This window comes from Schistocerca piceifrons, chromosome 6 (genome assembly GCF_021461385.2).
Source record: "Schistocerca piceifrons isolate TAMUIC-IGC-003096 chromosome 6, iqSchPice1.1, whole genome shotgun sequence".
In the NCBI taxonomy this organism is placed as follows: domain Eukaryota; kingdom Metazoa; phylum Arthropoda; class Insecta; order Orthoptera; family Acrididae; genus Schistocerca; species Schistocerca piceifrons.
The window spans coordinates 410,086,159-410,098,811 of record NC_060143.1 but is presented as its reverse complement, the minus strand read 5'-3'; the positions used below and the strand labels follow the sequence as shown (position 1 = coordinate 410,098,811).

General features: G+C 41.2%; 1 protein-coding gene across 1 annotated transcript in view; it reads right to left on the bottom strand.

Moving 5' to 3' along the window:
* Window positions 1–4,986: 4,986 nt before the first annotated feature.
* Window positions 4,987–12,653, bottom strand: part of LOC124803355 (protein decapentaplegic-like) — a 138,964-nt gene continuing 131,297 nt past the window's right edge. The window contains exon 4 of the mRNA XM_047264541.1: window positions 4,987–8,158. Within this exon, the coding sequence (XP_047120497.1) occupies window positions 7,308–8,158 (851 nt within the window). The 3' untranslated portion in view covers window positions 4,987–7,307. The remainder of the gene's footprint in view (window positions 8,159–12,653) is intronic.

Below are 12,653 nucleotides of genomic sequence, written 5' to 3'. Positions count from 1 at the left end.
CCATAACCACGGAAAACACCATCATACTATAACACCACCTGCTCCATACTGCACTGTTGACAGTAGACACGATGCCAGATAACATTCTCCAGGCATTCGTCAAACCTAAATCCTTCCACAGGGTATAGCGTGATTCATCACCGCAAATCAACCGTTTCCAGTCATCCACTGTCTAGTGAAGTCGCTCCTCACGCCACATGAAGTACCGCTTAGTACTCATTACAGAGGTATGTGGCTTATGAGGTGCTTCTCGACCGCTGAAAACCACTGTTTGTAACTCCTAACGTCTATTCATGGTGCTAGCTGTATTGCTCGTAGTACTCTGAAATTCATGAGTGATTTCTTCTTCTGATTTCATGTGAACTTTTACAATCACCGTCTGCAATGCTTGCTAGTCCCTGTCCCTCAGGATATACGGTGTGCCTGGTATTTGTTTAGCCATGATTGTTACTTGGCATTTCCACTTCACAAATGCATCACTATCAGTCGACTTGCGTGGCTTTAAAAGATTTGAAATACCCCTGATGGATTTGTTATTCAGGTGCCACCTTTTCATCTCAGAGTAGCACTTGCAACCTATGAGCTCAATTATATGCTGTATGTACGTCGACGTTCTCAGTCCCTGAGCCCCCCCTGACCGACCCATTCCGCTGTTACTGTCTCTCTACTGACAACACAATACTGTACGCCTCCTTTGTATTGGAGCGTAGCCTCCGGTGGCATCTAGTGCTCAATTCCGCGTTACGTAGGGGTGTCTAAATATTTTTGTTGTGTGTGTGCAGGAGAGTCTTCCTAAAAGCAAAGAACGTTTGTTTCTCCAAACAGTTCTACTCAAGATAGTGAAAGACAACTTATTGTACAGAGAGTTTTGATAGCTTATTGTTAGCTGTCTTTCTATGAAGTCGTCGTACAAATTTAAATATTTCTCGTGGCGCTCTCCAATCGTTCCTATGCTTTCTGCATACCTAGTTGCCATCAAGTTGTTGAACCTGTCACTAACGTCCTCTTTCAGTTCATTGACATTTCCATAGTGCTTTCCGCTCAAAAATTCCAACAGTTTGGGAAAAAGACGGTCTGTGAAGGGTTGACAGTGGGTCGTTACATTTATAGTCTCTTCACAGTGCATAAACTCTAAGAGAAAGCGGCATTTCGGTCCAAAACACTGGTCCTTGATTTTTTTGGTGCTCAGAATTTGTTTGGTATTTTTATTTTGTTTTGCTGACCCATCTCTCGTCACCAGCAAGTGTGGTTCAAGAGCAATTTGAAATCCTTACTGTGCTGACAAAATTCAGTGCAGCTCCCATTTGCTATCGCGTTCATTTGTCAAAAATCATGGAACCTTGGAGGCATATACAGGGTTATTACAAATGATTGAAGCGATTTCACAGCTCTACAATAACTTTATTATTTGAGATATTTTCACAATGCTTTGCACACACATACAAAAACTCAAAAAGCTTTTTTAGGCATTCACAAACGTTCGATATGTGCCCCTTTAGTGATTCGGCAGACATCAAGCCGATAATCAAGTTCCTCCCACACTCGGCGCAGCATGTCCCCATCAATGAGTTCGAAAGCATCGTTGATGCGAGATCGCAGTTCTGGCACGTTTCTTGGTACAGGAGGTTTAAACACTGAATCTTTCACATAACCCCACAGAAAGAAATCGCATGGGGTTAAGTCGGGAGAGCGTGGAGGCCATGTAAAGCCCTACACCCCATTGTGCTATTCTTGCTTTGACTCCTGACAGGTAGACCTTGTCTTCTCCCACTTCCTGGCCTGGCGGCAGAAACCTGAAGTGTGGCTTCAGCCGAACAAAACTTTATGAGTTTTTCTACGTATCTGTAGTGTGTCGTGACCATATGTCAATGAATGGAGCTACAGTGAATTTATGAAATCGCTTCAATCATTTGTAATAGCCCTGTACTTTTACGCAGTCTAAATCAAATGGTTCAAATGGCTCTGAGCACTATGGGACTCAACTGCTGAGGTCATTAGTCCCCTAGAACTTAGAACTAGTTAAACCTAACTAACCTAAGGACATCACAAACATCCATGCCCGAGGCAGGATTCGAACCTGCTACCGTAGCGGTCTTGCGGTTCCAGACTGCAGCGCCTTTAACCACACGGCCACTTCGGCTGGCTAGTCTAAATCACCACTATCGAATTGATGAGGAAGACATTGTGAAATTTCAGGAAAGCGTAAGCTCACTCCATCAACGGTCCTTGATTTGAATTTGTCAGTCACAGCTGAAGGTCGACCCGCTCTTCATTCATAACGTTTCGATAAACTTCGGTCACCTGTGCGTAAATTTCGAAAGACCGGACAATTTTTTGCATTAAGATACATTACACTTTGAACCTGACACGTGATTGTTAAGGTAGTTACACTCTTTTAAAATCACACAAATAAGAAGTGAACGACTGTTCGTACTCGCTTTTATCGTAACGGCGACAAGGATTAGTAAGGTCTATGACAAGGCGTCGTGGTTTGGGGGAGAAATGCCCGGCTCGACAGATCAGATTAAAACGTTCTTTACTTTTAGAATGATCCTCGTAAAAATGGGCAACTGTATTGATATGATGAATTCAGGTCATATTTCTGTTAGTTTTTCTAGACTGTCGATTGACAACGAGGTAGTTGCTGCAATAGTGTAGGGACATTTGTTGTAAATCTCCTAAACCACTGGAACAATTTAAACCAAACTTGATACACATATCCATTACTATCAGGCAACAATTTTGAGTGAGAAAGAACCACCTATGTATCATACTTCAGGGCAGATGACATCATTAACACTGAAATACACGTAAAACTGCTGCATCATGCATGACGTTTAAATTTATTACTACTAACTCTATTCGCAACACCTTTAGCAAACAGTATCCACATATCTGCTGAATGTACTTACAAAATTATATCCCTGCACAGCTCAAAGTGTGAAGGCGAAGATGGACAGTGCAAGGGGTGGGTGGGTGGAGGAGATGAACATAGATAGGAAAGAGATGTATGGGGAGGGGGAAGGAGGAGATGGCTAGCCTGTCTCCATTCTTTATTGCCATAAAATATACTCGTCCATCATCTAGGTCAAATACACTTTTGAAAACTAATAGTACTGGATTAATTTGTAGCAATGAAAGGTATTGTGGAACCTATGTTATCTGACGGCTTCCAGATATATTTGGAATATGAATTTACTGGTACATGCGACCAGTTAATTTCAAAATTATGTTCCCTATCAAAGGATTCTTAAGTAACTTGCTCAGAGGAAAAACATTTCAATAAAAATAAAAAGGGTGTTTCATCTTGAGTATTACAATCAGGAGGGCATCTAATATAGCATACCATGTAACTTCTACCCACAGTAAGGTAAGCAGTTAGAAAGGAATCCCTATTACACCCTAGTGATTTCTTTCCTTTGCTATGAATATCTAACCTCACTAGGAAATTTATTGTCCAATGCCATTTTAGTCAATTCTTATCTCATATAAGAAATGGTGCACTGGTCAACTGAAAGGTATAAATAACTTACTCTCTCAAGGCATATCTTCAAAATGGCGATTGTAAGTCCTCTCTGACTTCTCTGATCATTCAGACATATGAAAACAGTGTGTTGCCTGTTACCACTGTACTTAAGCATTTAGTTGTTACTATAGATTCTGCTTTGTGAGCTGATTGATTGTCCCATGAGCTAAGTTAGTGATAGCATGGCCATTTAAGTATGTTTGTTATGTTGAGATGTTTGTGAACATTTGGCTTTCCTTGACAATCACACCCCATGACTCAATGGATAGCAGAAATCTCTGCTTCTATGAACTAATCACAACAAAGCTAGAATTTATATCAATGATGACTGTCAAGTTGCCTTTTCAGTAGGATTTGACAGTTGTGTGTAGGTTCTCAGTATGAAGGTAGGATGACACTACCTCTAATGCATTCATTAAAACCATCTTCAGGTTGACAACTGTTTATCTGTGTACATACATATAGTATACCACAAATGAATTATCAATATGAATTTGTCCATATGGCTTGATACCTTGGTTTTAAGTGGATTTAAAAGTGATCTATTTGAGGTGACATTATGTTGCTGATAGAGTGAACTTTCAAGCTACTTAAGCATTTACTTGCATAAGATGAACATACTGTATAAACAAGTTATTTGTAATTCTGGGAAGCCCAGTTCAAATTACAAGTAGAATATGCAATACTCATCCCTTGAATAGGGAATCAATGGAGTTATGTGATACATAGAGAAATGTTTTGTATTTGCTCATTTGTTGAAGCCTTGCATTGAGCATCATTCCACACATTAATGACATTGTCATTGATGCTATGAGAATTATATGCACAGTCATTAAAATGGTGCCAAAATTTGCAGCTCAGTAATCCAAAATACAATGATAAAGAAAATAATTTTGAAGTGAAGCATTTGAATATAATAATGGCATACTATCATTTTCACTTCTTTCTCTGTGACTGTTTCTCATAACTTCTTTAGATGCTGTAGCATAGATTACTGCATGTTCACATGTCTATGTATTAAATTATGTCGACTGTAGTGTATGGTGTAAAATCCTGAAACAGCTTCCTATAATCATCTAATTAAAAGTAAAACTTACCCATTTTCTGTTTTTAGGACAATCAGTACAGTTCTACGTCATTTGGAATGTAAAATTTCAGGGATTTGTGGTTTCTTTATTGAAGTGATGGTTGACTGTACTTATCATCATTGATCAAACATTTCTGGAGAAACAGCCTGTCACTTCACTTCAGAAATTTATGGAAAGAAATATTTACTGCAAAAGGTATAGCACCTGGTATGTAATAGGTATAATCGTATGAACCTCCTCTTAAAAATAACTGTTCCTTCATAAATACCATGTAAGATAAAAATCATAAAAATACATTTATTTATAGAAATATTTTATAAATGTCTTTTCCTATGTACACTTCGATATTTACAAACATTTACAATGACTATATTCACACTTTTATATCCATAATTTTAATACTTACAAATGATATAACTTTTTCAGTTACATGCATTGGTATAAAAATTTTTGTTGTACAATATACACATTGAAAATAAATATGATTTCCTTATCCAGGTACAGGTTCCTATTACAGTGCTCAATATAATTAGGTGTATTTTAGAACATCCTCTGGGCTATGCTCAGAAACAAAGAATTTAATTATGCTGTTTATACATGTTTGATACTTTCTGCACTTCATACAAGTGCAAATTTCCCAGCGTCTGTTACAACATTGCATTTCTAGGATAAGTGGGTAGGTTTATTCATGAAAAAATGTTACAATCTGAGAAGCGGCATTTTGACCATAAATGTTACTTAAATTACTTGTAATTATTTAAAATGTAGATTTTATCTTGAGTAAAGACCAGCATTATTAAAACATTACAAGAATGTTGGTATGGGATATATTTGTAATAAATAAGGAATTATCAGTGGTATCACAAATGCAAATGGATTTTTATCTAGTATAGTAAAAAACATAGGTTATTGCTATTTTGATAACTCTTATAACAAAAATCAGACTGCTTGAGATACCAAAGTAGCCATTTAGATTTGGAAATCTTTTGAATAGCATAATAGCACAAGAGTAACATGTAGAATAGAACAAATCTGAATGGAATTTATTTACTTAGAATTACAAGGAACTTACTGTCAATGGAAATAAGATTTTGGAGGTGTTGCTGCAGGTTAACACTATAGGATATAATTAAAAATAGACTTCTGTAAGGATATGAAGCTGGCACCATTACAGTGGATACAGCTGAAGTAAAACAATTACTAGCATATGTGTGTGTGTGTGTGTGTGTGTGTGTGTGTGTGTGTGTGTGTGTGTGTGTGTGTGTGTGTGTACATGCTTGTGCATGCCATTTGGGTGATAACAGATGGCCTAAGGAGATTATGGAATATTCCATCTAATAAAAGAAGAGGATGCACAAACAGAGTGTGAAGAGGGAGTTGGAAGGATCTCTGGCAGAAAGGAATTCAGAGCTGGAAGTTGGGAAAGGTAGAAGACTTTTCAAGCAAAATTGCAAGCAACAACTGTAATGTTGTATTGAATCACAGTAATAAAAAAAAAAGAAGAGTTACAGAAGGATTAATGTTCTTCAGTTCAGAAATTACAAAAACTGAAATTGTGCTTCATGTAATACTCCAGTCTCATTTGAGATTATTGTATTTGAGTACAAAAGGGTGCCAATGTTAAGGAGCAATGTATTAGGACAACGATCTTTTAATTGCAGGGGTGGCTTTTTTTCCATACAGAATCACAGAATAAAAGCAGCAAATTTGAGTCTGCTTATTACAAGCAGAGTGTTGAAGTAGATTAGCAAATGTCTATAAAGGTTTTGCTACATGATGTGATAACTTATAGCAATGTACAGAGCTGCTGCTGACATTATCTACAGTTCCAGGTTGCTACAAGAGACCTTTTTGGAGGGGTAGGTGTATGAGAAAGGAGAACACTATAATTTAACTGCGGTTTCTTTAAGTCTGTCAGACACAAAAGTAATGAAAGATGGTGAAAAAAAATAATTTATCAACATCAGTAACATTGGAATTTTGAAGAAATGGCAATTGATATTTTAATTGTAAATTTGTTTATGACCAACACAGCAAGAGGTAATACATGCTTCATGCTTTTAAAAGGTTGACTGTACAGAAATGTCAAGAATACAAATAATTTTTTTGAGCATTTGTGATTCATTTCCTGACTGAATGCAGTAGTGGTAAGACCCTACAAAATAAAAGTTTATAGTACAGTTTTGTATTAAATAATAAATTACCCCAGACTTTGTCAGGTACTGACACATGATTTAATATTTATATATATATATATATTGTGTACTTTTATTGCACATGTAGTCTATGAGTGAAGTTAGAAGGCACTATTTGTTCATTCATAATATCAGTTTAATGTCGCTTTTACCCTGTGAAACACACACCAGACTAACTGAAAAATGATTATATTGCCTCCCTAGTGCTGTATTTATTCAACGCAATGTTCTAGCGTACTAATCAGTCAAATGCTTTGCAGCACAACAGGTACCTCACTGCATTTGTCAGTATTGTCATTTCTCGGACGATTTCGGGATCAGTTCATCTGTTCACTGTCTAGGCAGTATCGTTTGAATATTCTTTCGTCATAACACAGCGAGTTTGTCGAGGCACAACTGACAGTCAAACTACATCTAACATTACAAAATGGCACAGCCTGCGAATGTGGGGAATGAAATGCACCACGGTCCAGAGATTAAAACAGAGATACGCACGTCCTACCGACAACCACACCCAACCACTGCCATCTCGTGGTAGTTCTTAAGCACCACTTTGGACTCTTCATCTAAATAAAGCATAGAGATGGACGTGAGCTGCGTCGGTACACAGCACGCTTTCGGCACGAGGCCAGGGTTCATCGAATTCATCAAAGTCTGTACGACGGCGTGGTTCGTAGAGTTCATGTGAGCTGACAGTGGGAACGGACAGTCACCGTGACAATACCACGCTTCGTAGCCTGGCGGTGCTACAATCCAGTCGTCCCAACCGACTTCGCGGAAATCCACGTAGAGCGGGTGACGGCGACATGTCGAACGCTGGTCCTTCCGCTTCGACTTGCGGCTGGGGGGCGCGCCGTTGCGCTTGGAACGTCTCTGAGGTCCGCGCTTGTCGTCGGTGTAAGCGAGCAGTACAGGCTGCCGTTGCAGCCACCGGGAGTCGTCCTCATCGGCGGCACGTCGCAGCCGCACGTGATGAGGTACCGGTGTCGCCGGTTGCTGCTTTGAGTACTGGTCCGCAGCCAGCACCTCCACCAGCAAGCCGTGGTTGTGGCGCGGATCCTCGCGCCACCTGCGCACCGCCGGCAGCACGTCGAGCGCCAGCGATTCGTTGGAGCCGGTGCCGACCACGCGCGAGTCGACGAGGCGCGTGAGGGGCACATCTCGGGTGCCGCGGCGCACCACATCGTGCACCAGCACGCGCAAGCGCCGGCGGCCGCGGCCGGTCTCGATGGCGTCGCGCGCCAGCCGCAGCTCGGCTGCCTGCAGCAGCTCGGACTCGGGAATGCTCTTCACGTCGAAGTGAAGACGGAAGCGATGATGCCCCTCGAACTCTGCGTCCGCATCAGATTCTGCAATACAAACGGGAAAAATGAAATTTAGCGTGGTAAACTGCGTAGGCGCGATATCACTCAGGTATGCAACTGTTTATTGTAATGTAATTCGTCATCAAAAGTTACCGACCAAAACGATGTACAAAACTCGCACATAAATATAGTTGTCTATATCCACATGGTGGCGCATAGGTTCGAGCAGCTTACATCCATAATTGCAAATCTAACCCACAAATTCTAAACGACAAGAGTAAAACCAAAGTTTAAGTACACGTTATATCAGCTCTAAAGAGAGGCTCGTTTTATACAAGGATAAAAATATATAAACACTCTCTAAAATAAGCATCAAGAGAACAAAGTGAAAACATCATATGAGTCATAACAAACATTGAATGTAACCAGTATTTCTTTACGAGTTGACCTAACTTTTAACTATTGTTACGGCAACTTCTAGTATTTTAATCCACTCTTCCGGTTATTTCTCTTTGCCATCTGTAACAGCACGCATCCTTCTGGCGACTGCAGACAACTAGCTGTAAGCGTTAGTAAGAAGAATTTTATATTATTCCTCGCAAACAAATCGTCGCCTTTTCTCGATAAATCCTGGAGAAGCTTGCAAATCAGACCCCAGCGACACAACGTTAATGAGTTCTGGTTGTAGCTGTCAGAAAATACATCTTAATTCATCCTCGTGTACATCAAACTAAGCTGAAATATTTAAAGTTGTGGAGGTATGGTCAGTCGTGGAACGCCACAATGGCTGAGATGTAACGTAAATTCGTCCTTAAGACAAGCTCCCATCCACAACCTGTATGTGAAGAATCTCAAGTACTTGCGTAGAAATTATGGCCAACAGAAAGTTGTGATTAGTGGAACCGTATAATACGAAGCCGAATCCTTTAGTTTACAGTGCTTCCTTTACCTGGTACCAATCAGTGATGGCAAAAGCTGTTCACTAAAGAACTGCCGGGAAACCACTATATTACGACGCAGTAACAAAGCACCAGCTATTAGCGTCCCTCATACTCAATGAAGTCAACCTGTAATAGCTAAACGCTGAATCGAAAGAACTAAGACAGATGGTACAGCGAACCTTCAGACTGTGACGAAGTGCTGAAGACATCATCTGAGTGTTTTGTATTACCTGAATTGGTTAGCGCAAACATCCGGAAGACTTCATTGAGTTTGAGGGACGCTAGTAGCTGGTGCTTTGTTACTACGTCATAATCTCGTGGAGCTTAAGTGTTAGCACAAAACAATACTGGCCCACTGTCCAGAAAAGTATTAGGCCCATGCTTCAATTTGGCACACATCTTTAACTTGTCAAATGTAATCAATACAGCACGTACTCTGCTCAAAGAAAAAGCAATAAATATCTACTACTAGAAAAATTTTTATCTTCCACGGTGCACAAAGGAAGAGGATACATTTACTGTGATGTGCAGCAGGTTCAATAAGCATCAGTTCAAAGATGCGAAATCTTTCGCTATGTACTTAAGACTCACTGGGCGGCAAAAGACTAATTATACCCCGCAAGGTACGAGGGCTTTTCGGAAAGTAAGGAACGATAGGTCGCGAAATGGAAACCACAGTGAAAGTCAAAACTGTTTTATTTATTGCAACAGTTAGCTACAACTTCCAGCTACTTATCTCCATAGTCGCCGATCCGACTTAGACGTTTGTCGTAGCGTTGTACCAACTTTCCAATACCCTCGTTATAGAAGGCAGCCGCCAGTGCTTTCCGCCAATTCTCTACGCTGGCATCTTCATTGCCCCTTCAGAATGCGGCTGAGAATTGTCTTGAAGAAGAAAACGAACGACAGTTATGTAATGTTGGCTGCATAGCTTCAGGCGAGATTTCTCACCAGGCCCTCGTACTAGCCGGGGGACACTATTGTTCTAGGTATCTTTATGTGCTCCCTGTGTGTTCAGAACTAAAAAGAACGACGTAACGCGATCGATGGGCATATTAGAGACACTGCCCAACACACCTGTGCAAAACTTCATCGGATTTTCACTGTGGTGTGATAACGAATATCTTTGCTGGACTGGGACTCTAGCCCGGTTTGCCCGCTTATTGGGAGCGCATTAACCACTTCGGTTATCCGAGCACGCCTCCAAGACCGATAAGCAGGAAATTCATGATCGAGTTCCGGTCTGGCACAAATTTTTAGTTCCACCCATTGTGCAGCTGAAGTCTAATCGTATTCGCAACTGCGAATACATTTAATTCATTCTACCATGAGCGACAATCAAACAGTTTGTTTGAGGGCGTTGCTGCAGTAAATACGCAACCTAGCGTGACTCCGATGCTCGTATATAGGGCCCAGCACGTAGGCAAGGGATTAGCATGGCAGTGTCTCTTTCCGACGTGCTCTCGATAAATGCGGAAATGACCTACGGCGATATTATTACCAAATGCGTCAAAACAGGGTCAACGTGCTGTTATTCTTTTCGTGGATGCCGAAGGACGAACACTAGTAGACATTGCATCGGAGAATGAAGAATTAGTGTGGGGCAGCAGGTCTGTCTAAAATCACCGTTTTGGAATGCTGCTGATCCACGATAATCCACGTCGTCATATCGAAATGTCGTTACGCCGACTCAAGCGGAAGACAATACAGCATCCACCCTGTAGTCCTGATATCTCCTCATGCGATTATCACGCTGTCGGGCCTTTAAAAAAGGCCCTTGAACGATCGACGATTCCAGTCGGGCGAGGATGCGCAGCAGGCAGTAACGGACTTCTTCACGTAGCAGGTTAGTGTTCTGCTAAACCAGATGTGTCGGTATGATAATTGCCTCAATCATCACGGAGATTTTGCGTGATTGGGATACTGATTCTGGACTGTAAGGTCTTCGGACGGATAGTTCCTTACGTATATCTATGTCCGGCGCATCATTACATAGCAGACGATAATATTCTTACTGCACCATATACTGAATGTTATTATTGTTCCATTTACGGATTGTGCGTTGTTCGGGCGTCTGTGCGAGCTGTTATTTGCCTACACCTTTCACTATTTTCGATCCTTTATTTAATTTTGATCATAAACATTCCGGGGACACTGTGTGTATTACAGCAACTGGTTTTCTGCAGGCATCGCTTACACAGCCAAATCCTACTCGTTGCACACAGACACGCAGTTTAGTTACATACATGCAACTTTCAACGCTTACGTAGCGCATTTCACCAAGTTGATGTCAAGTGTCATCATGCTATGAATGGTTATGAAGCAATAAATCTTTTATGTGTAAACAACTGTTGTGGCTTTACCAAAAGGAATGGAAATTCGCCCGTCGCGCTTGAATGCTGAATGCCCCTGGACTGACAAATTGATTCGGGTTCACAGTTTTTCACCCGAACACTGTGTGTCTCTGCGCCTGCGTCGTCAGAGTGGCCCGCAGTACACAAAGGCGGGAAGGTGGCTGAAGTTGCCTGGCCGGGGCACACGAGTCGTTAACATCTCTGCGTTTGTCCCGTCTCTGAAGACCTCATTGTCGACAGGAGGTTAAACTAAAATCTCCCTTCCGGGTTTATAGCAATTTTATGCACCAAATAATCCAAACCAAGCCACCTACAGCCACAAAAAACCGCCTTTGCAGTGTACCTCGTTGTCTGCTTCTTCACGAGAGGTAGTGGGGGTTTGTTTTCGTGCCATCCACTGCGACCAGGCGAAATATGTCCACTACAGCCACTATTTTACTACACTAACCAAAAAGAGAAAGAAAATTCTACATCTGAAAGATGGAGTTTATTCAGATTTTGCTCTATTCACAGAGGAGTGGCGCTAATAGTGCCACCATGAGGATGCAAATTAGGTTTGCTTTAAATACGTGTTGTAAGAGTCGTGAGCATTAGTTACATTTGAGATTGGACGTGTTGAGTTGATGTTAGTGAAGAATGCCTTTAAGGCAACACCTCACTGTGTCTGAACGAGGTCGTGTAGTAGGGCTATGAGAAGCTGGGTGTTCCTTCTTCGATATTACAGAAGGCTTTGCAAGAATGTAGCGACTGTACATGACTGCTGGCAGCGGTGGCCACGGGAATGCACAGTCGCGAGAAGACCAGAATGTGGATGGCCACGTGGCACTAACGGGAGGGAAGACCATCGTGTTCGGTGCATGACTATCGCATCGCACTGCATCTACAGCAGCTGATGACTGATGATCTCAGAAGTTAAGTCCCATAGTGCTCAGAGCCATTTGAACCAGATTTTCCTTCGCATTTCCTTTCGACGCCTTATATAAAAATATTAATAAATACAATATAATTAGCATTATTTTGGTTTATTTGTAGTGGAAGTAACGTAAAAATTTAAAATACAGAAATTTCTGCATAGAGACTGGATCCCACGATCCTTTTCTTATCTTTCTGTATTCTTGGCGCTGCGCCAACCGCTGTCTAGTAACTAAACTAACATAAATGACTCGTGCAGGCCTCGGCTGCCAGAGACTGTGCTCATTTGTGTGTGAGTAGCGTTTGCATGAGTGAGTGAGTGAGTGAGTGAGT